This window comes from Propithecus coquereli, unplaced genomic scaffold, assembly GCF_000956105.1.
Source record: "Propithecus coquereli isolate 6110/MARCELLA unplaced genomic scaffold, Pcoq_1.0 Scaffold111, whole genome shotgun sequence".
NCBI lineage: Eukaryota > Metazoa > Chordata > Mammalia > Primates > Indriidae > Propithecus > Propithecus coquereli.
In genome coordinates this window covers 362093-388069 of record NW_012135081.1, presented here as the reverse complement: position 1 = coordinate 388069, position 25977 = coordinate 362093, and the positions used below count along the sequence as shown (strand labels likewise).

The 25977-nt window shown below is 51.8% G+C and overlaps 2 protein-coding genes across 2 annotated transcripts; both read left to right on the top strand.

The window, feature by feature from the left end:
• The first annotated feature begins 690 nt into the window (after positions 1-690).
• LMBR1L (limb development membrane protein 1-like) lies at positions 691-12516 on the top strand. Its single transcript, XM_012650521.1, has 17 exons — positions 691-1109; positions 3668-3752; positions 4779-4812; positions 5820-5959; positions 6132-6235; positions 6905-7031; positions 7561-7629; positions 7770-7834; positions 8153-8225; positions 8321-8404; positions 8501-8577; positions 9106-9183; positions 9333-9406; positions 9659-9749; positions 9851-9917; positions 11566-11727; positions 11933-12516. The coding sequence occupies exons 1-17, from the start codon at positions 1038-1040 to the stop codon at positions 11998-12000; spliced, it is 1470 nt and encodes a 489-aa protein (XP_012505975.1). The 5' UTR covers positions 691-1037; the 3' UTR covers positions 12001-12516.
• Positions 12517-14460: 1944 nt separating this feature from the next.
• DHH (desert hedgehog) lies at positions 14461-19359 on the top strand. Its single transcript, XM_012650512.1, has 3 exons — positions 14461-15050; positions 17763-18024; positions 18305-19359. Exons 1-3 carry the CDS (start codon positions 14748-14750, stop codon positions 18928-18930), a joined length of 1191 nt encoding a protein of 396 aa, XP_012505966.1. The 5' UTR covers positions 14461-14747; the 3' UTR covers positions 18931-19359.
• The last annotated feature ends 6618 nt before the right edge of the window (positions 19360-25977 follow it).

Genomic DNA, 25977 nt, shown 5'->3' with positions numbered 1-25977 from the left:
AGTCCCAGATACTGGAGAGGCTGAGGCAGGAGGATCACTTGAGCTCAGGAGTTTGAGGTTGCAGTGAGCTATGATGACGCTAGCCCAGGAGACAGAGCAAGACCCTGTCTCAAAAAAAAAAAAAAAAAAGACTATAAAGTGAATGGCACCTAGTAGGTGGTTAGCTAATGTTAGACTCAGCCTGACTCACTGATGATCCCCTGTGAGCACTTCCTCACAAAGTGTCGAGACATTTCTGTAGTTCTCTATCCAGTTTTCTTTAGTATTTGTTCTAGCACACACGAGGCCTTCCACAAAAATGACTGAGTGAAAACTCCTGGCGGCGAGGAGGCAGAGGGTGGGGAGCACCCCAACACAAACACACAGAAAATGCTGCTACGGACCTTGTGCTACCGGACAGCGGTACCTTTCAGAACCGCTATGGTGTGCTCACATCCTGCCTGGTTGGCTTGATCCAAGTGGTTCATTTAACCAAGGTCAAACTAAAGTCTCAGCCGCTATTAAAGTCCAGGAACCGTCACTTCTCAACAGCAGGGGATGAGACAGTTGCTTAGTTTTAGAATAAGCAATCGTAGGCCCAAAAGATCCCGCCTCCTTCCATGGGACGAGCCTATCAGCGTTCCTTCAGTGATGAGCGGCAGCTCTCTAGGAACCAATGAGTTACGCTCCCTGGAAGTAACCCGCCCATCCCTTGTGTCGTCACTCGGTCTCTTAAAAAGGTGGAACCAGACCGCCGCTTCCTCGTAGCGAGCCGGGTGGCTTACTGTTTGCGTTGAAAAGTGACCGTGGCCTGACCTTAAAGGGGAGGGAGCAAAGGGGGGCCGGAGTCTTTTAAAACTAAGAGGGCTGGTGCCTGCCCCTTTAAGGGCGGGGCTTGCTGACGACTGAATCCGAGCTCCGGATTGCCCCGAGTTTCCGTCGCAGGCAGCGAGGAAAGGCTGCTTGGCTGGGTCCGGGTGTTTGGCGGCGGCGGCTTCATCCCCGCTCGTCCTCCCCGGGCCCGGAGACACCCCCACTCCAGTCATGCTGAGCAGAGTATGGAAGCAGCTGACTACGAAGTGCTATCCGTGCGAGAACAGCTATTCCACGAGAGGGTCCGCGAATGCATTGTGAGTGCGGGACCTGGGCAGGAAGGGGTAGGACCAAGGCGGGGAGAAGCCCGGGTGTCGGGGGGAGAGGTGGAAGTTCAGGTGGGAGCCCACCTGGGCTCAGAGCGCTGTCAGATCCTGTTTGGACCAGGGACGGGCGACGAAGGCCTCCGTCCGGACAGAAGGGCGGGTGCCGGGCTGGCAAACCCCTAGATCGGATCAGCTGGGTCCCTGAGCGATAAACAAAGCCCGTCGGTTTCCGTTCCTCCCCTACTCGCCCCTCCCCCCGCCCTTCCTCCTATGCCCGACCCTGCGACTGTTCTGGCGGCGGGTCTTCGTGTGTCTGAGAGGCTGGTGAACCTGCCTGATAGTTGGAGAAGGATGGGCTTGCTTCGGGCCGATTGATTTGGGTTTCCCCCTCAAACTGGGTTGAGGGCAAACCCATATGATGTTGAGGGGAGACATCGTCACACTGAACTAGATTCCAGGAAAGGCTTGGGAAGTGTAGGGATGGCAGGCGGGAGGAACCCAAGGACTTGGTGGGTCGTCTTCCACCTTGGAAAAAAGAACTCTTGCTGGGGTGGATTCTAATGTGTAGAGACGAGGAACAACCAAGGTTCCCCCTCTTTTTTTCTCTTCTTAGTGTTTGTTTGAAACTCTGAAAGACTTCCCAGCCATTCAGAGATTTCCCCTGTGAGTGGTCCACCTAGTGCTCCAGAGGGCACTTGACTGTTGTTCCTTACTGCTACCTAGAGCAACAGCTGAACCTGTCCCTCAGCACCGGACACTTCTGGGATAGGGGCACCCAGTGGACCCTAGAAAGTCATATCTTCATCAGGCCTGCTTGGAATTCTCATCCCTCTCCTGTTTCCTTCCCCAGAGCTCCCCAGGGTAACTGTCATCCCCAAATGCTAAATAGAAAGGGAACAGTTTGGAAGAATTAGAAGTGTTAATGAGTGGAGGAACCCACTGATGGGCCGTCCTTCATTTTTCTCAGGCTGGGCTCTAGCTGGCCCTGAGCAGCCTCAGATTGGAGAAGGGGTAAAGTGAGCCAGGACATAACTAGATCTGTCCTTATGGATGAAGATTGGAAAGTATATTAGTCCATGTGTGGAACTCCAGTAGAAGTCTACTTTCCAGAAGCCTCCCTTGCATGTTCTTGGGTGGACAGTCCCGCATGGTGGGGTTGAGCATGTGGAGGCACACCCAGGCCTTGAGACAGTAGAGAACAGGGAGGGATAAGACCTTGGACAGAGGCAGCCTCTTGGATGTCTCTCCCATCCTTAATCCCATTAGCTGAGGATATCAGTGCTGGCCAAGGGCAGACTGAAGGCTTCTGGTGCCTCCCCTACCTGACTCCCATCTAGAGGCTAGGGAACAACCTAACCTCCTGTGGAGCTGCGTGGAACTCCATCCTGACCTTTTGAGCCCTCCTCCGTTCCTAGCTATTACGCAAGCCCAGGGCAGAATGCTAGGCTGTAAAAATCCTGCAGCTGCAATCTGAGTGGCTCCTTCTTTTCTGCTTTCATATGTCAAAAGCTACAACTTTGTCTGAGACCCGTGGCTCTCCTGGGTCTCTGTGGCTTCTTCCATCCTTATATATATAGCTGTATGCAGATTCTTTGTGGGGTCAGCTCTTCTTGGGGATTGTAAGACCCATGAGACTGATCCTGTCTTGGCCTACCTCAGACACCATAACATCTCTTCTTGAGACTCTATGGTTTTGATTATAGAGCTGATCATAGCCCCTCCTCTGCTGTAGCAGCTTACTTGCAGCAGGGTAGGGATCCATGTGTGGGTTAATCTGGCCGAGTTCTGCCATAACTGTCAATTGGTGGTCCAGCCACTCAAGGGCATGGAATAGACCCTGAGAGGCCTGGCTCTAGAGTTGGAAGTCACTTAAGGTAGGGTCCAAGGACAGACTGCCTTTAAAGTAGCTGATGCTGGCTCTAGAAACTTTGTAAATGGTGGGCTCCAACTAAGGTCACTCTTAGGGACAGAGGATTAAATAAGGCTTTGGTTTGGCCCAGAGCAGACCTGATCTTTCATGGCCCCTGAATAAACATAGAGTAGAAATTCTGACTTGGTTTAGAAACATGATTCCTACTTATTCTCTCCTAGAGCTTGGGTCAAGGCAGCAGTGGGGGCGAGGTAAGGGTGGAGTGCCAGGAAAATGCAAACCTCTTGCTCCCCTCAAATCTACTTCTCTTTCCAGTAAAGTGTTCAGAGTAAATTCCCTCTGGTTCACGGCCTATTTTAGGTGTGTGTGCATGTGCATCTCTAGGAATTTTTTCTGCCCATTTACCAACCAGGGTTGAGCTGAAGTTATTTTCTCCCAGGAAAGTGCTTATAGGACTGGGCATGGTGCTATTTCCCCAGGTGCATGGGGGCAGTCCCTGTCTGGTCCTTAGAGGTTCCTAAGGCCCTGACTAGAAGGAATTGCTGGGGAAGAAGAAACCCTTGGAAATAGGGAGCCTTGTTTTGGGGAAGTGACCCAACAGAATTAATAGAGAGGCCCTTGGGGCTGTGGAATGTGCTGGGGATTAGAGCTTCTCATTCCAGCTCGTATTCTGCCACAGATCTCAACCCTTCTGTTTGCAACACTCTACATCCTCTGCCACATCTTCCTGACCCGCTTCAAGAAGCCTGCTGAGTTCACCACAGGTACTGTGACTTCCCTCCCTTCTGCCAGAGTTCCTGTTGCCATGGGGCCAGCCTCAGGGGAATGGACCTAAGGTGCCTGCTGGGAAAGGAGAGGTGGCTTTGCTGGGCTGTTGTGAGCCTTTGCCTCTTCAGCCTCCCCTCCTCACAGGTTGGGGCAGGGTGGTATATTGGAAAGTCTAGATGGAAGTGTCTGCTGGGCCAGTCATGTAACTTTCCCAGTCCTCAGTTTCATCCTATAAAATGGGCATTACAGTGTCTGCCCAGTCCACTGTGTGGACCAAATGAGACAGTTAATGTGAAAGCCCCTTGTGAAGCTGGAGTGGGCAACTGCAGGGCGAATGTCATTAGGGGCACAGGCCGCTCTTCTGTCTTCTCCTCTCCTAGTGCTCCCATAGCCAGGACCAGAGTCCTCTGGGGCACCAGGACCTGATGGTGGCCTTTCTTTTTATAAGAGCCTAAGTGTGCTCAGATTGGAGCTTTCCTTCCTGTAGACACTGTGTGATTGAAGGGGGACACAGTTGCCCCATTTCCTAGCCCCAGACTGTCCAAATCATCCTGTCCTGGCTCCAACCTTCCTTCCTCTCAGGATGGCTTCAAGAGCCCCCATCTAACAAGGCAGCTACTCTAGTGTAATTCCCCTGGGGACTTTCTCCGTGAATGTCCCCTTCCCCTTCCCCTCTTTTTCCTTCCCTGTACCCAGCCGCTGGTATAACCAGCCTCACAGACCAGTTGTTTATAGTTTGAGCTTACAAAGAGGAACCTGTGCTGGGAGAGATGTGGGGAGGAAGGAGAGAAGTAGGGGAGTTTCTGGCCTATATTCTCTCCGTCTGGGACTACTGATCTTTAAGTACCATCTTGGCTGGAGAATAGTTTGTGCGGTTCATAGTGTGAGGTCTCCCAGAGCCTCCTACTCAGTTGTGCCTCCTCTCCGGCTGGGGAAGAGGCAGGGGGCCACAGTGTAACAGATGGCTTCCAGAGCTGCCTGCTGACGTCCTGCCTCTTTCCCTGTGCCTCTGTCTCTTGTAGTGGATGATGAAGATGCCACAGTCAACAAAATTGCGTAAGTGTCGCTGCCTCAGCACCTGACATCAGTAGTCATTAGGAGGTGGGATCTAGGGGAGGCCTCTGGAGCTGGGGGGAGAACAGGGGTGAAGAGAGTTTCTGCTTCCATCCCATTTCTGGCTTCTTCCGGCCTTACCTCACCCCTAGGACGCTCAGAAAAGCTGCTGTTCCTGTCTCCCTGGTTAGGCCAGGAGCTTCTGGGAACCTCATGTCCAGGAACTGTGAGCTGGGGCCTGAGTCACTGGAAACGGCTTCAGCTTGGCTTCACCTCCCAGGGGCCAGTGGCGAAGGAGAGGGTTGGGGGTGTAGACTAATGAAAACAGAGCCAGGTGTGGGGAAGGTGGAAACCCCTGAGGGTGGCATGCTTGGTTCTGAGAGGAAGGCCCTATTCCAGGTGCTGTTATTCACTGACACAGAGAGAGAGAGATGACCCCTCTGGGTCAGTAGATTAGAAGGCAGCCCTCCACCCTTGATGGACCAACTAGATAAAAGTGTCCCTTCTTTTCAGCTGTTGCAGTCCAGGGCACAGGCCTTGGTTATGAAGCTGGGTTTCAGCTCCCCCTTGTCCTCCTTTGCCCTCCTGCCTTCATGCAGGGCATAGCCATATGGGATGACCCTGCTCTCATCCAGGCTGAAGGAGGCAAGCTTAGAAATCCGTATCCCCGAGCAGAGAAGATAAGCTTTGGCATCATGCCTGTCACACCCTATAGGCATGTACAGGAAGATCACATTCCTGGGGTCAGCCTGCGCAAGTGACGTGGCAGGTGACCAGGTTACCGTAAATGTCTGATGTGCCCATCCCACATGCCAAGGCTTCCCTGGAGGTAATGGCCTAGGGTGTGGCAGCAGTGGGTAGAGCCCCAGCTGCACAGCTCCTTCCCTAGGTCAGTCACTGCTGCAGCAGGTTCTAGAAGCCACATGTGCCCCCAGGGACAAATAGGGCTTCTTGGGCACAGGGCAGTGAGTGCTGAACTAAGTGGGGGCACTTTTCTCTTCTCTGCCCAGGCTTGAGCTGTGCACCTTTACCCTGGCGGTCGCCCTGGGTGCTGTCCTGCTCCTGCCCTTCTCCATCATCAGCAATGAGGTGCTGCTCTCACTGCCTCGGAACTATTACATCCAGTGGCTCAATGGCTCCCTCATCCACGGTGTGTGGCTCCTGGTTGCAGCTTGGGGTGGGGATGGGGAGCACGCAGAATCAGGCAGGCTTGGGCAGCCTTCGGCTAATCAGTCATCTGTCACCCTCCCTCACCATGTGGTTAGTCCCCTATGGATTGCCCCCCTTTACTGACCACCTCTGCTTTCTGTTTTTTGCTCCAGGCCTCTGGAACCTCGTTTTTCTCTTCTCCAACCTATCCCTCATCTTCCTCATGCCCTTTGCATACTTCTTCACTGAGTCTGAGGGATTTGCTGGCTCCAGAAAGGTGAGTAGGGAATATATATCCAGGCAGGAAACAGGGTTCCACTCAAATGGTTCAACTGAAGAGATTTTAATAAAGAGACTATTTGCAGAGGTTTAGTCAGAGTTAAGGGAACGAACAAGGAGTTTGAGGCTCTGGTGACAGTAGGAAGTCATCACCACCCCTAGGCCTGTGGGGACAAATGGAGGAAATAGTTTCTAGAAGCCACTGATAACTGAAGCTGGGGATGTGTGGCTGCTCAGCAGAGGAACTGCCGTCTTAGTGTCATAGCCACTGCCAACACCGTGGTGCCAAAGGTGGGAGGAAACACAGGTAGGAAACTTTCCACCTTCCGCTCTCCTGCTGATCCTTCCCATTAAGCAAGCTAAACAGGAAACTGAGGGGTAAAGAGCTTGGGTGATGCAGACCTCAGAGGTCAGCCTCTCAGGGCAGACAATGTTGAGGAATGGATCTGGGGAAGGGGTTGCAAATGAAGGATATGGGATGACCACAGATTGGGGAGTGGGAGGACAGAGCAACGTGGCAGAGTAAGAAGGAAACACCCTCTCCTTCCTCCTGAATCCAGACCTCTCTGGTTCCCCCAGCCTAGCTGCTATCACCAATGTCTTTCCTCACCTACACTGTCCTGATGTTAATCCCCTCCTCCCCTTTACCTATTGCCTCCCTCTGTAGGGTGTCCTGGGCCGGGTCTATGAAACGGTGGTGATGTTGATGCTCCTTACTCTGCTGGTGCTGGGCATGGTATGGGTGGCGTCAGCCATTGTGGACAACAACAAAGCCAGCAGGGAGTCACTCTATGGTGAGAGGCCCAGCTTTTTCCCCTGCCTCCAGGCTGAGTGGCACTTCAGTTGGCCTGTGTCCCTCTGCCTGGAACAACTGTATCCCTCTGAAGTAGAGAGAAGATTGGCACCCTCTCCCTTAGACTGAAGATGCAAACTGAGGGACTTCTGGCCAATCCAACCTGTAGAAATGTTCCATTGGGCCCGTGCAATGGTTAAAAAATATATATGATTCAGTGAATTGGGAGGTTTCACATTAATATCCAGATATCTGGCTTTGACTGACAAGGGAGAGAATCTGGCTATACTAGTCCCTGGTAACTGGGGCCAAATAGCAGTTGTGCCCTTTAGCCAGGGCTTAGGATCTCCAGTTTACCATTGTCCCTGCTACTCCCTCTTCTCATAATGCTGGCCAGCTTTCCTCATTTGCACCACTTGTCTAACCCCTGTAGGCTTGTGTACTGTGTCCTGTCTAGACTCTGAGGCCTGTCAGCCCCCAGTAAGCAGGAGGAGAGAGATGAGCTGACGTGCTTCTTTTTTTACCCTTAGACTTTTGGGAGTACTACCTCCCCTACCTCTACTCATGCATCTCCTTCCTCGGGGTCCTGCTGCTCCTGGGTGAGTGTGCAGGGTCTGGGAGAGAATGGGTAGGGTCCTTGGGCCAGAGCAACCAGGCTGGAAGGAGAGGGAATGGAGGGATGGGTAAGGGGAAGAGTGGAGAGAGAGGCCTGGCAGGTGACTGGCTCTTGTTCCCACAGTGTGTACTCCACTAGGTCTTGCCCGCATGTTCTCGGTCACTGGGAAGCTGCTGGTCAAGCCCCGGGTATGTAGTTTTCCTTGCCCTTGATCCTGAAGGGTGAGCTTTCTGCAAAGCTGGAGCCAAACAATGAAACAACCCTATAGCTGTATAGTACACAACTTGCAGAGGGCTACAGCCTTTGTTGACTCCTGTATTCTGTACCCTTGTCATCTGGAGCTGGTCATCAGACATACAAGGCAGAACACAAGGCAATTGGGAGGGACTGGACAAAGCTGCTGGCCATAGTGGCGAGTGAGGGTTAGGGGAAGGCCTGGGACTGTGGAGCCCTGGGATGGTCAGGGGGCCTCTGACAGTTAGTCCCTCCCTTTCCGCTGCCCCTAGCTGCTGGAAGACCTGGAGGAGCAGCTGTACTGCTCAGCCTTTGAGGAGGCAGCTCTGACCCGCAGGATCTGTAGTGAGTTGCAGTTCTCCCCAGCTGGGATGGTGGAGTTAACTTGGGCAGGGACTGCAGGACTGGGGGACAGCAAGCACTGTCGTCCCTGCCCTCAGATCCCACCTCCTGCTGGCTGCCTTTGGACATGGAGCTGCTGCACAGACAGGTCCTGGCCCTGCAGACACAGAGGGTCCTGCTCGGTATGTGGGTTAGTAGGGCTTGGGATAGCTGTGTTTCCCCAAGGAGAGTAGCCCCTTGTTCTAGGTGCTTGCTAACAGCCTCCCATCCCTGCACAGAGAAGCGGCGGAAGGCTTCAGCCTGGCAGCGGAACCTGGGGTACCCCCTGGCCATGCTGTGCTTGCTGGTGCTGACGGTGGGTACACCACTCTCGGCAGGGTGGGGAGCGGGCCCTTGAGTGCTTTAGGCCTTCTCAGGGAGGAGGAAGGAGATGCAGGGGACCTGGTTATCATTAATAATAGTAGTTGCCTCTCACTGAGTGCCTATTTTGTGTCCTGCCCTATGCTGAGTCCATCAATCCCCATTTTGTAAATGATGAAACAGAGAAGTTAAGTAACTTGCCCAAAGTCACACAAAACCATTGAGTAGTTATGCAGGTTTGCTCTGCGATGAGAATAAGCATTGAAATCCAGTCCGTTCCTCTCCAGTCTTATCAGTTGGAGGATTTGCTATCCTTCCACCTGGAAGAGGTGTATTATATAATAGCCTCAAAGGCACTTTGTTGCTAATAATGGCCTGGAGGAGGTCCCACACAACTAATTGTTAGCAGAACTACGCTTGGAAACTGAAAACATTGGACCAGAGTCTCTGCTCTTAACATTCAGCTCTGGGTGCAGCTGTGGGCTGGGGGAGGGATGGGAACCTGTGGCCTTGCCTCACACAGGGCCTGTCTGTGCTCATTGTGGCCATCCACATCCTGGAGCTGCTCATCGATGAGGCTGCCATGCCCCGAGGCATGCAGGTACTGGGCTGCCCTCTCACCATATCCTTTGGGGAGGGCCTAGGCAAGGCTGGGGAGGAGGGGCAGAAGCTGAGGACAGAGGGTGGGCCGGGTGCTGGGTGGTGCTGATGGTGGGGAGTGCTCCACAATGACACTGCTCCACTCCTCAGGGTGCCTCCCTAGGCCAGGTCTCCTTCTCCAAACTGGGCTCCTTTGGTGCCGTCATTCAGGTTGTACTCATCTTGTATCCTTCTGGAAACTCACCATTGCCTCTTCTCCAAACCTGTCTCCTGGGAGTCTGGACAGAGCTCCTCTTGGACTTTGTCTCCTCTGGGACTCTGGAAGGGAGTGATGGGAAAGGGGGCAAGTTTGAACCTTAGGTTCAAAAAGCAGGAGAAGACAATTTCGAAAGGAGGGTCGGGAGAGAGGTCTATTCCCTTTCAGGTGAAGTATTAATCCTTGGGAGCTGGCCAGTTCTTCCCTAACCCAGTGGCAGTTACCTGATGGTGTCCTCAGTTGTGGGCTTCTATAGCTCTCCACTCTTTCGGACCCTGCGGCCCAGATGGCATGACACAGCCATGACGCAGGTAGCTGGGAGGGAGTAGGGGAAGCCTCCTGGGTGCATGGATGGGTACTAAGTGCTGGCAGTTCTGCTACCTTTGCCTCTCCTTTCCCTACTTCCATCTAGATAATTGGGAACTGTGTCTGTCTCCTGGTCCTAAGCTCAGCACTTCCCGTCTTCTCTCGAACCCTGGGTAAGTAGCAAAAGGAGGAGGTAAGGAAATTGGCTTTTTTGAGTACCTGCATGCTCTCTGTAATTCCCACAACAAAACTTGAGTAGGTATTAATATTATCCCCATTATACAGATGGGAAACTGAGGCTCTATAAAGTGCCTACACTGAGTGTGAGAGTAGTGTTGTTTCAAAGCTCATACTTTTTATACTTGCTACATTCCAATGCCTTTCCCACGTACTTCTACTTTTTGGTGGGGGAGCACCACTTTTCCCCAAATCTTCCTTCTGGGTGGGTCATCTAATAAATGTTCTCATTGAAAGATGAGAAACAACCAAGCACAGTGGCATGCACCTGTAATCCCAGCTACTTGGGAGGCTAAGGCAGGAGGATCACTTGAGACTAGGAATTTGAGACCAGCCTGGGCAACATAGCAAGACCCCATCTCTACAAAAAATTTAAAAATTAGCTGGGTATGGTGGTGTGCAAGCTAGTCCCAGCTACTCAGGAGGCTGAGGCAGGAGGATCACTTGAGCCCAAGAGTTCAAGGCTGCAGTGAGACATGATCATGCCACTGTACTCTATCCTGGGCAACAGAGTGAGACCCTGTCTCTAAAAAAAAATAAAAAGGAGAGAGACACAAAGAAGCTCACTGATAGACCCAGAATTATATAGCTAGCTTTAGGCAAGACCAAGTCAATCTAGAACTCTTGTCTCCTGAACCCTAGTCCAATGCTTTCTCCATGCACTGGGGTGTCAGGTAATACACCCAGTCTTTCTCCTACCTATAATGCTATGATCTAGAATTACCTGACAAAAAAGTTTAAAAATGTAACTAGTTCACCCCAAGGCAGTATGGGAGCTACAGAGATAACAACCCTACCACCACTTCATCCTCTGTATTTTATAAATGATTTCATATTTAAATTATCTCTATTTAGTTTTTAAGTTTATACTCTTTCCACTATATTATTTGTACTTATGCCATGGGAATTTAGTAAGAAAGTAGACTTGTAGGTCCACCAGTTAGTTCCTTTAGATTGGAAGCAGGTAGGAATATTTGGGGGGGGGGCAGAGTTTTGATTTATGACAATATTATTAAGGGCCCAGCAAATGGTAGAATAGTGCCTGGCACATATAGTACTTCATGTGTGTTGTCTCATTTAATTTTTACAGTCCCATTTTTTTCTCTACTTTATAACTGAGGAAACTGAGACACAGAGAGTTTAAGGAACTTGCCCCAGATCACACAGCTAGTTAGGGGTGGAGTTGGGTTATGAACCAAAGCAACCCGATCAGAGTCTGAGCTGCCACACTGCTCTGTCTGCTGAAAGAAACTTGGTGACCAGCTTGTAGGTTCCTGGCCCAGGAACAAGTAGCAGGCCTGGAGAGCTCCTAGGGATACCTGGAGCCAGAGGAGTCTCCATTGAAGGAGAAGATGCCAGGCTCTGGAAGGGAAGTTGGAGCAAGCCTAGCTGTTGACACTTCCTTCAACTGCCCTAAATTGCCCTTGAGACAGAGCTTGGGAGGCAGGAGAATTTGACTCATAGGAGACACTAGCCTATCAGCTGCAGTGTTGAGATGTGGCCACCAGGAGGCAGCAGAAAGTTGGGCTGGTAGCAGGAGAGGGGCTGGGGAGCCCACCTCTCATCCTGGCCTTTGTACTTCAGGGCTCACTCGCTTTGACCTGCTGGGTGACTTTGGACGCTTCAACTGGCTGGGCAATTTCTATATCGTGTTCCTCTACAACGCAGCCTTTGCAGGCCTTACCACGCTCTGTCTGGTGAAGACCTTCACTGCAGCTGTGCGGGCAGAGCTGATCCGGGCCTTTGGTGAGAAGAAGAGGGGGTGCAGGCTGGTGGGGTGGTTGTAAGATGGGGCACTCTGGATCACCTGTCATTCCAGCAGGGGAGAGGGTGTGCGTCCTGCTTTGTGTGTAACATACCTCACCCACCCATTCTGTGGCTTGGTTGTCTTATGCCTGAGGGACTGGACCTATGCCCTGCTTTTGACTGTCCACTTCCCCCTCTTCTGCAGGGTTGGACAGACTGCCGCTGCCTGTCTCCGGTTTCCCACGGGCATCTAGAAAGACCCAGCACCAGTGACCTCCGGCTGGGAATGAAAGGGAGAAAACTGGACACTGCCATCTGCTGCCTAGGCCTGGAGGGGAGCCTGAGGGTAGTTGGGCCTCAGGACCAGGCATCTGAGAGGGTGGATGGCAGAGGGGAGCTGAGCCATCTGCACTGTTGCATAATCTGAGCCAGAGTTTGGGACCAGGCCCCCCAGCTTTTCAAGACTCAGCATGGGGCAGGGCTGGGTGAGTGGGTCTAGCTCCTGGTCCCAAATCCGTTTACACATCAATCTGCCTCACTGCTGTTCCGGGCCATGCCCGTAGCCATGTTTACATGATTTGATGTGCAATAGGGGAGGGGAGGGGAGGGACTGGGCCAGGGCAGGCCAGGAGGCAGGTTGTCTTCCTTGCCTCTGGCCCAGCAGAGCCGAAGCACTGTGCTATCCTGGAGGGGCTTTGGACCACCGGAAAGAGTAAGGGCATAGGGAAAAGGAGGCTACACCCATCAGCAATAAAGTTGATCCCAGAGTTTGCTTTGTTTTTTTAAAAAGCCTGACTCTGTGTCTATTTGAACAGCCTTGCTCCCACCATCATTTTCCTTCCCTTTCTTCTGCTTAGCATCCTTTAGGGACTTGGATTTGGTGTTAGGCCATATAACTGGGCAGTGGGAAACTCCTCCTTCCTTAGCCTTGCTTTCTTAAAGCTGGCTGGTGCCCTGATCTCTTCCGTATACCCATGGCCTTGTCCTTGTTTCTTTTTCTGTCTTTTGTTTGTTTTTTTTAAGAGACAGGGTCTTTCTCTGTCCCCCAGCTAGAGTGCAGTGGTGTCATCATAGCTCACTGCAACCTAAACTCCTAGGCTCAAGCCATCCTCCTGCCTCAGCCCCCTGAATAGCTGGGCCTATAGGCGCTCACCACTATACCAGGCTAATTTTTTCTATTTTTGGTAAAGACAAGGTCTCACTCTTGCTCAGGCTGGTGCGGATCTCCTGACCTCAAGCAACCCTCCCACCTCAGCCTCCCAAAGTGCTGGGATTACGGGTGCAAGCCACCACGCCCAGCCTATGGCCTTGTTTCTGTACCTTGATTATTATGGATAGGACATGGGCACAGGAATAGGATAACCTCCCCTATACACTCACACCTTCAGCCTTGTCCTCCCTGACTTGGATAAAGAGTAAAACAAGTGGCTGTCTGACAAGGGTTTTGATTCCTACCTCATCTTTCCAGGAGCTACTAGTTCCTTGAATAGCCCCCTTGCTATGTTGGGGTAGGGGCAAAATTTATACTTAGGGTTATACAGATTGTGCATTGCACAACTTCTAGAGGCCCCATTTGCCTCAGAGTCACTGTATAGATAGTTACTATGACAATTTTCTCATAAATGGCAGATGTCTTGAAGGGATGCTTTTTTTCTATTTTACACAAAGTTGCTGTGAGAGCAGGGTTGGGGTGAGTATGGAATACAAAAATGTGTAAATTCCACAAATACTTGCAGAGCACCCTACTGCCGACTAGGCACTTAGCCTCGGAGATGCATGATAAACAAGCTTGTACTTAAGAATTGCTTTGTCTAGTAGGGGTGCCAGATAATTCTAATACTGTGCCACCACAACAGTTAATTGCTGCTTCTCAAGGGAACACAGGTGGGTGATGTTGGGACATCAGGGAAGGCTTCTTAGAAGTGATTTCTAAATGATAGAAATTGGTAGGTGAAGTGCCTGAGGTGAGATCCAAGTGGCTGAGAGTAGAGCCCTTGGGAGTCCAGAAAGGGAGAAGGATAGATGCCTAAATGGACAGTACAGGGAGGTGACCCTTAACCTTTTACAGATTTACTTTAAGTGCCCACTGCCCTTTAGCAGCTTCCTATTGACAAGTTATTCATTTGAAAAGAAGCAGCTGTTGAATGCCTGGCAAAGAAAGAAGGGACAAAAGTTGGACGTCCTAATCTGCACTATAAGTACCAATCTTGTCTCTTGGTCTGAGGAAGTTCCCAGTGGAGGGCTGTAAAGTTACTAGGGAAAGTGGACCCCTGCTATTCACACCTCCCAGTCCTGGTTGCTACTGAGTGTGAGGAGAGATGAGAGTAGGGGAGATTTGGGGAGAATCACAGAGAAGGGAGGCTCTAGTTGTACTTTCAAAAGGCTTGGCTGGCCTTGGGCAGAAATTGGAATCCACACTTCCTGGATGACAGCAGAGGGCATGGCCTGCCAGGGTAGGCTTTGGGAGAGCAAAGATCCAATTCAAGTAACAGGGAGAGTGGTTTGGTTCCAAGTTTAGACTTGGAGGTAGAAGGATGCTTATCCAGGCAGCCAAGGACTGTAAAGCTACAAGGATTTCCTAGGCAGGTGTCTGCCTCGTTTCCAGGATGGGACATACTTTAGTCGCGAAAAGGACCAGTGGTGACCTGCTAGATCCCCCGCCCGGGTGGGAGGGGGCGGGACGGTCCTGGGAGATGGGCGGGGGGCGGGGCCAGGGGCCACTTAAGGCGGAGTCCGGGCGTTCTGACAGCACCAGAGCGGGGCAGCAGAGAAGGGCTGGGCTGGCACTCACCCACGACCCCCCTTTCCTGCTATGGTGGTCCGTCAGTAGCAGGTTCCAGACCCCCTGGGGACATGTGGGCAGAGCTAGCAGCAGGCAGGTGCGCAGAGCCACGAGAACTCTAGGCACTCTGGGGGCAGCTCTGCCTGCTGCGCCTTTCTGGTGCCTGTGGAGATGCCCAACTGACAGGCGGGTTAGTGAGGACAAGAACGCTCCCTTTTGGCCCCAATCCGTTGTACCTATGGCGCTGCCGGCCAGTCTGCTGCCCCTGTGCTGCTTGGTACTTCTGGCGCTGCCGGCCCAGAGCTGCGGGCCAGGCCGAGGGCCGGTTGGCCGGCGCCGCTACGTGCGCAAGCAGCTTGTGCCGCTGCTCTACAAGCAATTTGTCCCCAGTGTGCCCGAGCGGACCCTGGGCGCCAGTGGGCCGGCCGAGGGGAGGGTAGCAAGGGGCTCCGAGCGCTTCCGGGACCTCGTGCCCAACTACAACCCAGACATCATCTTCAAGGATGAGGAGAACAGTGGCGCCGACCGCCTGATGACCGAGGTAAGGAGGGCTTCTCCCCACCTGCGCCAGGGCACCGCCAACTCCTCCGTTTTCCTATGGCAGCCCAGGAGAGTGAGACGGGCTCCATCTACAGAGACCTTAGTCTTAAAGACCTCCCCGACCCTGCCCTGTCACCTCCCTCCAAAAAAAGGGGGGGACCTGCTGGTGGGACAGAGTGGTTAGGAAGGATCCCAACCAGAAGAAGCTGGGATGGAGAGGGGGAGGAGGGACTGACTAGTGAGAGTGGAACTGGGAGAGGCAGCCAGGGCGGGGAAAGGAGGGAGGATGGCGGCAGGCGAGACGGGAAATGGCTGAGGCGTGGACCGGGGGTCAGCCACCCAGCCAGGCAGGAAGGGCTGGGGTGAGCTGGGGGCCAGGAGCTAGCTAGGCAGCAGACAGAAGGGTCTACCTTTAGCCTGGCTCCTGACCTGCTTGTGGAAAAGCTTTGTGGTGGGCCAAAGAGAGAAGAGACTGAAGGGGGCTGGGAAAGGGGTGGTCATGGGTCAGATCACCAGACCATCTACCTGAGAAAGGGCTGGACAGGCATTGTCTTTGGTACAGGAAAGGTGTCCTAGAACGAGGGCAGGGCTATTCTAGGGTCTAAACGACAGTCCTGGGGTAAAAAGCAGTCCTCAGTGAGAACAGATGGGCCCACCTGAGAATCAGAGGACTCCCAGGTTCCCCAAGTTCAGCTTAGCTGAGGAGCTTTCCTTGGAATTGAAGACTTAAATAAATTCAACAACCATCATTGAGCATCTGCTATAGTCTGGAACTGAAACAACTTAGGGTGAGGTTAGCGATGCCTTGAAAGAGAAGGACCACCTCTGGCCAGTGATCTTGAATTTTAGAATTGAAAGAAAACTTGGAGGTCACATTCCTCCACCCAACTCCACCTCCATTTTACATCTGAGAGCGGGGCTTTTCCCAGGAGGAAAAGCAATTTAATCAAAGTCTCACAACTAATTAGTGGCATGGCTGGGACTAGAATTCAGGACTCCTGATTCTAAGCCCAATATACTTTCCATTACACCACCTAATTGTGTATGGAGTGGGGAGGTGGGAAGAGAGGGAGGGGTACGGATTTCCTCTGATTAATCTTCATAGTTTTCCAGGTTACTTTGTTAGGAAAACCTGTCTAGGGGAGAAGAATTCCTTTTTGCTCCTGCCCTGAAGCCTTACTGCTACCAGAGTTTGGGAAGGGGACATTCCTTCCTTACTCCTTGATCATGGAACATAGTGGCTCTTTCCTCTGGCTGCCACCTGCAGCAGAGGGGGTGGAACAAGGGACAGGAGGGGCTCTGACAGGCCTGGGAACCCCCTCAGCACTGCTTATCTCCCACACCCTGGCTGCAAAAGGCCTCCATTGAGTTGGCTCTGCACTGGGCTGCTGCCCCCGCAGGTCAGGGCCTCAGGGCCTCCTTAGGGGACAAAACGACAAGAAGTTGGAAGGAGCTACCACTTTTCCTGTTCTGCCTCCTTCCCCCCAATCCTGCGGAGGTGGAGACGACTAGAGAAGGGCAAGGGGAAAGTGTCCCTCTGGCAGTTAGGAGAAAACCAAGTCCGAAGTGAGAGGTGTGAGGGGGAAGAAGAAAAGGAAGCTGTCCTCTCCGTGCCTCCTCCCGCGGTGGTGTTCGTGCTGTGGTGCGAGCCAAGGTCTCCGGCTCCCAGGCTGGAGCGGCCAAGATAACTGTGGTCTCACTCCCCCGGGTGCAGGCTTCCAGCCGCTGCTTCTTTTCCTTCTCGCCACTCCCACCCTGCAGGGGGCCCCCCAGATCCGCGCATGGGCAGCTCCCGTTATCCTCAGGTGCTACTCCCACGCCTTTCTGGGCTGCATCTGGAACAGAGATGGAGAGAGCCTTAGCTGGAACTGGGAGGACTGGTCGCGCTGGGGGAGGGGACCTAGCGGGCGGGAGCAGGGATGGGGGGCGCGGCTTTCTGCCCTTTCCTCTCGCTGAGCCGGGGCGGCTGAAAAGCGCCTTTGTGGCTGGAGCTGCTGAGTCCGCTTCTCCCGGCGCGTCCCCGGCCTCGGCCTGGGATTCTCGCTCGGTTAAGTCATCCCGGAGAATAGCCATTGTACTTCGCGCAGCCCCCGCCACCCCAACCCTTTTTCCAGTAGCCTTGATCCCGCACGGCTCCTCTTGGGCACCTCTGTGGGGGGTACCCAGATCACGAAGGGGTTAATGCTAGGGGCCGAAAGGAGGAGGAGGAAGGAAGGAAGGAAGCGATGCCCAGTGCCAGGGAAGGCAACGAAACAAAAGATGAATCAGGCGGAGGGAGGGCAGCCGGGGCCTGGGGCGGGGGCCAGGCTCAAACTGGGGCTGCTCTCCAGAAGCCAACCCCCCACCACCACCCCAACGACCACGCTTCCAACCGCTCTCCCAACTCTGGCTTTCTCCCAGGATAAGTCGAGGTCCCAGAACCCTTAGGGGTGAGGGGCGGTCATTAAAAATGGAGAAAGAGCTAGCTAGGTATGGGTGCCCCCTCTCAACCTCAGAGGTGACCCCACAGTTCTCCAACGGCACCCTGGGAAGGGAGTGCAGATTGGTGACTACACCTATTCAGATTCTCACTTCCCCAGGGCACTCAAATGCTGGGAGGGAGAGGAGTGGGGCTCGGATAACAAAGAAGAATCAACCCTCCTATCAAGGTCCCTTTTGCCCCGATGGTGGTGGTAGTCGTGGTGGGGAGACTGACTCCTTTATTCCTCGCCAGCGTTGTAAGGAGCGGGTGAACGCGCTGGCTATTGCAGTGATGAACATGTGGCCCGGAGTGCGCCTACGGGTGACCGAGGGCTGGGATGAGGACGGCCACCACGCTCAGGACTCACTCCACTACGAAGGCCGTGCTTTAGACATCACCACGTCCGACCGCGACCGCAATAAGTATGGGTTGCTAGCGCGCCTAGCAGTGGAAGCCGGCTTCGACTGGGTCTACTACGAGTCCCGCAACCACGTCCACGTGTCGGTCAAAGCTGGTACAGTAGGGGGCGGGTGGTAAGGTCTGGCCAAAAGGGGCTCCCTCCGGGAAACTGAGTCTGCAGTAGCCCTGTTGCCACCCTAGGGGAGACCAAGCGGGTGTTAGTGTTGTAAACCACTCTTCCATTCCTACCCAGGTTGGGGCCAGATTAATGGGAAATTGCGTTGTCCAGAACTGGTGAGGTCTGTCCTGGGCTTGACTCACGTCTTTGAGAATCTGTACCAACATTCTGGAACCTCTGGTTTCGATTCAATCTTCCCTATGGTTGTTCCCTACAGATAACTCACTGGCAGTCCGGGCGGGCGGCTGTTTTCCGGGAAATGCCACTGTGCGCCTGCGGAGCGGCGAGCGGAAGGGGCTGCGGGAACTGCACCGCGGAGACTGGGTGCTGGCGGCGGATGCGGCAGGCCGGGTGGTGCCCACGCCGGTGCTGCTCTTTCTGGACCGGGACTTGCAGCGCCGGGCCTCGTTTGTGGCTGTAGAGACCGAGTGGCCCCCGCGCAAACTGTTGCTCACTCCCTGGCACCTGGTGTTTGCCGCTCGAGGGCCGGCGCCTGCGCCAGGCGACTTTGCACCGGTGTTTGCGCGCCGGCTACGCGCTGGGGATTCGGTGCTGGCGCCGGGCGGGGACGCACTTCGGCCGGCGCGCGTGGCCCGCGTGGCGCGGGAGGAAGCCGTAGGCGTGTTCGCGCCGCTCACCGCACACGGAACGCTGCTGGTCAACGATGTTCTGGCCTCATGCTACGCGGTTCTAGAGAGTCACCAGTGGGCGCACCGCGCCTTTGCTCCTTTGCGCCTGCTGCATGCGCTGGGGGCTTTGCTCCCCGGCGGGGCTGTCCAGCCCACTGGCATGCATTGGTACTCTCGGCTCCTCTATCGCTTGGCAGAGGAGCTGCTGGGCTGAGCGCCCCAGGCATAGAAACCTTGAGGTGCCCAACGAAACGGGGCATGCTGGCTGAGATCTGGGATTGCGGGCAGCAGATGATGCTCATTGGGAGAGGGAGGGAGGGATAGGGAGAAAAATCGGGCTCTATGGGAACTGTCTGGTTTAGGGGCAACTTCGAACTGAGAGGAAGTGTTCCCGGTCCTAGGTAGGTGGGGATGATGGTGGGCACTCCTTGACAAGGACTATATAGCCTCTTCCCCAGTGCCACAACCCCACCCAATAATTTTATTTTCTATTTATAAATTGTAATATAATGATCTGCTTGCCCAGCCTGCCAAGGTGAGGGGCTGGGGCATGGCGTTGACACTGTCTGACACAGCCAGCCAATCTGATGTCTGACGTTTTCCTGGTGGGCTAATAAAGGGAAGACTTCCAGGAGCTTATTGGGAAACACCTCCATCCAGAGGGTGATTCACCCCAGACAGGGTGAGAAAGGGGACCCACCTCAGCTAACACCTTATTTTTGGCTCCCCCCCCTTCCTCAGAAGAGTCTTCTGGACACTTTTCCTCCCTTCAAAGGGGACATCCCAATCCATCAGCAACGGAGACCAGAAGAGTCATGCCCTTGCGGTGGGAGTGGTTCCACCTCCCACCCAGAGAGAACCAGCATTCCACCCTGAGCTTGCATACAGACTGGAAGGTCCAGGGTTGTCAGGGAGGAGGAAAGCCGGTGGACATCCCTTCTCTGTTTATAAGGGCTCCACGGGGGGCTCAGGCCCCTTTGGGTACTGTACTTAAATCATCTCAGTCCCCTATTGTTAGCCAGCAGTCCTGGCCCCACCCTCAAGGCCATGAATCAGCCTGGACCAAGTCCTACGCTGGTGGCCGCGTCTGGATCAGGTGGATGTTTGTTTCTGGAATGTCACTGGGCCTACTGATGACCCATGGGAATTCTGGCTAATAATTTACAGTTCCCGCACACTCGTGGCCTAAGGAAAGGAAGGGAGGTGGTGCTGGAACCTTTCCTTACCGAAGGGCTGCGCAGAGAGAAGGGTTCAGCCTGGGTGTATGTGGGGGAAATAGGCTCCCAAGCAAGGGTATGTAAGTATTGCAACCCGAGCTCCCCTCCCGATTGCCCGCCCCGTTGTTGATTCTACTGGCTTCCCCTGCCGCCCCTCCTCCTCCCTCTCCCATTATCACCGGCTCTGCTTCCCTGGCCTGGATGTTTTGGGAACCTTTGGGTTCCAGCGCAGTAGATACCTGGAATCCAGACAGGTGCCCCTGAGTTAGAAATGGAAGTTCGGAGGAAGTTGGGCTACTCGGGAAGGGGAGTGTCTAGGGCGGTGGGGGGCGGGAGGGACGGACAGTCGGAGTTGTTGGTACCGCAGGGAGCCCGCCCTTGCCTGTAGCAGCTGTGCGCTCCCTGCTATACACCGCCCTCTGGTGGCCTCCAGGAGAATTTAGGCGTACGCATGCGGTTCTCACCTAGATGCAAGGAAAGTGGTTACCAGCGGTCTCCAACCTAATTGGCACCAGGGACCGGTTTCATGGAAGACAATTTTTCCACCCACGTGGCGGGAAGGGAGAGGGCGGAGATGCGAGCTATGGGGAGCGGCTGTAAATACAGCTCGGTCGCCCGCAGCTCACCTCCTGCTGTGTGGCTAGGTTTTTAAGTTCATGGAAGACAATTTTTCCACTGACAGAGGGGCGGGGGCGGAGCTCAGGCGGTGATGCGGGGCCCGGTTCCTAAGAGGCCACGGACCGGTACCAGCCCATGTCCCGGGGTTTGGGGACCGCAGAATTATACTTCATGCATGGATGGGTGTACTGGACCTGCGCAAACCAGCGTCTCCTGGCAGGGAAGAGGTGGTGGGCCTTGTTAACCTGCCATCACTGGGTCACACCTGTCAGGAGCTGGCACGGAGCCACCTGCTTCTCTTTGGGAAAGCCCTTCCAGACCATGGTACTTTTACAACCGTCGTGACTAACTTAGTTCTGTGGCTCCCAGAAGCTGAAGGTATAGTAGTATACCTATGGTAGTCCAGACTTCCTTACACATGGAAGTTGCCTCCTCATGTCCTTCACCCTGTGACCCTTGAGTTCAGTGGTCAAGGAGGTGAAAACGTGATAGGGTTTCAGCTAGTGCTTGATAAAGGCAGTATTTGGAAGTGGAGCTAAGTTTGCCTTTAGGGTCCTTCTACCCACCATTGCCCTCAGTCCACACCAGGTGCCTTTTGCCACCCTTTCTTTTCATGGTCTCAGAAACACACTCCAAGCTGTGGACCTTTCCTACTTTCTATCCAAACCTCTTGTTTCCCTCTATCAGATCGTAGTACTTTCCTGTCATGTCTCCCCAGGTGATGACTAATCTGATAAACTAATTAGTCTTCCTGCATAGATGGGCTCCTTGGTTTTGCTACTATCCTTCCCAGATAATGCACATATCTTAAAGGCCTGCTGAAAATAAAGCCTTTAACCATAAAACCATAATGGTGACTCCAAGCACTTTAATAAGTTGTCCAGGGACAACTTCCCCAACTTATGAAGTTGGGGAAAAGCAGAACTCTGATTTTCCTTAAACTACATCCCATGGGTAACTTCCTAGGCCTGAGGCTCATCTCTCACCCCACCCCCACTTCCATTCCTTCTTATCCTTGTTCTCTTGAGGTCCCTCCTAGCTCTCTAAAAAAAATTCATGACTTGCTCTAAAGCAGCAAAGTGCACCATCTCCATGAAGCAGGTAGGCATATTCACTTGGCCATGCAACAGCTTCCAACTGAAGCACCTCTTCTCATTAACAAAACAGACAATGAGGATGAGGGAAAGAGCATGGCTTGGAAGTCACATAGATCTGGGGATAATGACACTTCCATGACAGGATCATGGACAAGGATTGTCCCCAATAGGCAGTCAATAAATGTTCTCTACTCTTTGGCCATTTCTCACTGCCTTTGCTGCTTTCTGTTCTCTGACTGCTTCTCTTCTCACTGCTCCACTAAAAGCATTATCAATGTAAACTTTCTGGGGTTGTATCACACCTGTGATTGTTTGATTTCATAACTCCTTTCTTCAGAAGGTGGTGTGTGACAGATTTGGGTTTGTTTTAGAACTAAAGTATAATTAAAGGTAATCTTGTTTTGAGAATTTCATGAGCATTGTGTGATAACCCTGGCAAGATCTCTCTGCATACTAGGAAATGAGAGTTGAGAACCACCCCTTAAAGGTTCAGGTGACCTATTTATTGCCCAGAATCTGTCTTTCTTTTATTCCTTCCTTTCTTCAAGCAGGATTTACTGAACATCTACAATGTAGCTCTGTATTAGGCACTGAAAAACACAAAAGGTTAAGAAACAGCTTCTTTCCTGGCGAAGTAGATATAAATGCATAAAATATGTAACAGCCAAAGCAACATTGTTACTTAATTGGGATGAGTTGAACTGGCAGTAAATGCCATATTAGTACAGAGAAGGCCTTGTGGAGGAAGGAGGGCCTGACTAGGATGTTGAAGCATGTGTAGGCGGAGGAGACTGGAAAGGGCATTCCAGGCAGAAGGAACATCATGAGCAAGAACTTGGAATCTGGGATGAAGATGTGCAGCCTATTTAGAGCAGGAGACTGAGGAGCATAACAATATGTAGCTAATGGTTACTGAGAAGTTAATGTTAATATATCCCAGGCCCTGTTCTGGCATGTTGGAGACATTCATTTAATCCTCACAATAACCCTCCAAGATGGTATTATAGATGAGGAAACTGAGGGAACGAGAGGCTTAAGTCACTTGCCCAAGTTATCACAGCCAGTAAGTAAGGAAATAGAGCCAAAGTCATGAGGAATAAGACTGTTTTGATGGATGAGGCCGCATCATGTGGGGCCTTAAGTTGTTTTTCACTCTTGCTCAGTCCTTTCATTGAGTCACTACAAAGTCCTCCTAGCTTTCTGACAGTTATTTCTCTCTCATTTTCATTGGCTCTTCTTCCTCCTGACTGGACAGCTAGCCTTCCTAACCGAAGCTATCTAGCCATCGGGTTAAGGAAATACATGTATTGGTACAGGTTTCTGGCAGGAAGCCATGGCAGGCTAGTACACCAATGCAGAAAGCATAAGAAGATTCTTAGCTCTTTTTGCACTAGCGAAGGAGAGGGGATATGGAGCTTCATTATGGACCGAATGTTTGTGTTCTTCCTCCCCCATTCATATATCGAAGCCTAATCTCCAGGATGGCTGTATTTGAAGATGGGGCCTCTAAGGAAGTAATTAAGGTTACATGAGGTCATAAGGGTAAGGCCCTGACCCTGTAGGATTAGTGCCCTTATACGAAGAAACACTGGAGTGCTCATGCTCTACTCCCTACCCCAAGCACATGCACTGAGGAAAGGCTGTATAAGGACATAGGGAGAAGGTGGCTGTCTGCAAGACAGGAAGAGAACTCTCACCAGAAGCCAAATCAGCTAGAACCTTGATCTTGGACTTTTAGCCTCTGGAACTGTGAGAAAATTAATTTCTGTTGTTGAAACCACCCAATCCGTGGTATTTTGTTATGGTAGCCCTAGCAGACTGATACAAACTTCCAGAAATGTTTGAAGTAGGAAGAGGTCAATGCTAAGACCTTAGTGAAAATAATCATCTCTTCTTGAGAAATGAGCATTTCAACCTAGAAACTTGACATGTTTATTTTTGACTGTGCTTTTGTGGTCTGTGCTACATTGGAGGAAGCTTTCCTCTCTGGCTGGGAGATTGAGACAGCTGCCATGGGAAAGAAAGCTGGTTGAGGTCTATTTCCCTATGAGGGATTTTGTGGCCAAGTAGCACATTCAACCCCCCTCCCTGTTATTGTTTCTGTAAGTGACTTGTTTGATTTATACAAATGAACATCTCTCTGAGAGGGGGTTATCTTCCATTCAATAAGGTTTACTGAGTGCCTACTATACATCAAGTATTGTGCTGTGTGGTGGAAACAGGACAATAAAGGCAGGCATGGACATAATCCCTTCCCTTCATGGCTCTTACAGTTCATCTGGCAAGACAAGCAAAAGTGATTAGAAGGTTGTGGAGTGTGGTAAAAGAGATGAGACGTGACACTTGTGCTGAGACCTGGAAGATGGGTATGAGTTGTCCAAGCAGAGGAAAAAGCACAAGCAAAGGCCTGGGGTTGGGGAGCAAGAGTAAGATGCGTCTGAGGAGCATCAACAAGTCCAATGTAGCCAGAGGGAGATGTGATCTGCTTTAAGGATTTTGGATTTTGTCCTAAAGATGAAAAGCAATTGTAGGATTTGAAACAGAGGAACAAATCAAACTTGGATTTTAAAAAAGGAATTGACAATTGGACGGGGCTTTTTAGATAGTGTTTATCCTTATCCCTATGTAGATTGGTCCTCATTTGCGCATCTGAGTGTTCATGCTGTAGTTTTAATCACAAGTAGGAAAGAAATGCTCCCACTCCCACACAGAGCATCCTGTGGGAGCAGATAGTTGGGGGGCAGTATAGGGAAATTGGAGCAGGATAGGATAGGAACAGAGTTGCAGGTGATACCTCCAGCCCGAGCTTTGCTTCTCTCAGAAACCTAAACCTAAACTGTCTCTCAACTTCTCTTCTTGGGATCACATAATGTAAGAACACAGTTGTCTTATTTCAAACCACATGGTGTCCAAACAGAAGTCCTTGGAACTAAGGACTCTTTCTCTGCTATTCTCTTTTGCTTTCCAGTGATCCCTTTAGCAGAGCCTTGGCTTAGCTTGGAGCTGATGGCCACAAGCTGAGACAGAGCTGTCATCCTGAGAGCCGGGCCTGGGCAGAGCATTGCAGCTGCCCAGGGAACAGCTGGTTAAGCCCTCAGCAGCTGTAGCAGCTGGGATTCCACCCAACATTTGAGCCAGGATTAATCCATTTCCTCCATACACATCCCATCCTTGTTCTAGTCCCTGGCTAGTCTGTAGTATCTTGTAGAATCTGAGAATAGATATCACAGATCTCTTCCTTAATTGAGCTAGAGCCTGTCACCCACCTTCTCTTGGAAGCAGCTGGCCCAAAGCACTTTGGGACCACTACAGAAAGGAGGGTATGGGTCTCTCTCTCTCTCTCACATAACCCCCTTTCCCTCACTGTCTTTACCTTTCAATAAACTGACTAGGATGGAATATTCTTTGAATTGTTTGATTTTTAATAAATATTAGAATTGTCTAAAGATGAAGGGGAGGTGAATTTCCTTTATCTTTTTTTTCTGCCCCAGACAGGGTCTCACTCTGTTGTTGCCCAGGCTGGAGTGCAGTGGTGCAATCTTAGTTCACTGTAACCCCAAACCCCTGGGCTAAAGTGATCCTCTTGCCTGGGCATCCCAAAGTGCTGGGATCACAAGAATGAGCCACCCTGCCCTGCCAAATTTCCTTTATCTGTGATAGACTATACCAAGGCCTAGAAACTATCGGTGGGAGTGTCTGGGGAGGATCAAGCATCATACCAGTGGTTGTCACTTTTAAACTGATTGCTTCTCATTTAACTGTGACTCTACGGTTAAAAACAATAGGGCTATATATTCTATTTGGTTCTTATTCACCAGCTGTGTGGCCTTGAGAGAATCACTTTGAGATGCCAGAGGCTACAATTCGATGCTTACAAGAAGTCAGAAGTAGGGAGGTACCCTGAGATTTAACCCAGGAAGGGAAATTAACTCAGGAAAGGACAAAGCAATTCTTCCCAGATCCAGAGACTTGACTCCCTTCCTTCAGCAAATATTTATTAAGCCTTTGCAAATATTCATAGGCATTCTGCTATACTAAGGATTTTGATATTTTTCAAGAGAAATAGGCAATCATTTTAGTGAATTAAATTAATTTAATTAGATTTTAGCTTGGAGGAGTGGTCTGATTAAATTTGTGTTTTAAATAGATTATTCTAACTGCTGAGTGGAGAATGGATTAGAAGGGGGCTACCTGGTTCAGGGAGGAGCCCGATGAAATAGGATCATGCAGGGGTGCAGAGGAGAGATGATGTTGGCTGAGATAAAGAGGTGGCAATGGAGATGGAAAGAAAGGACAATTCTAGGAAATATTTATGAGATTCTTCCAGCT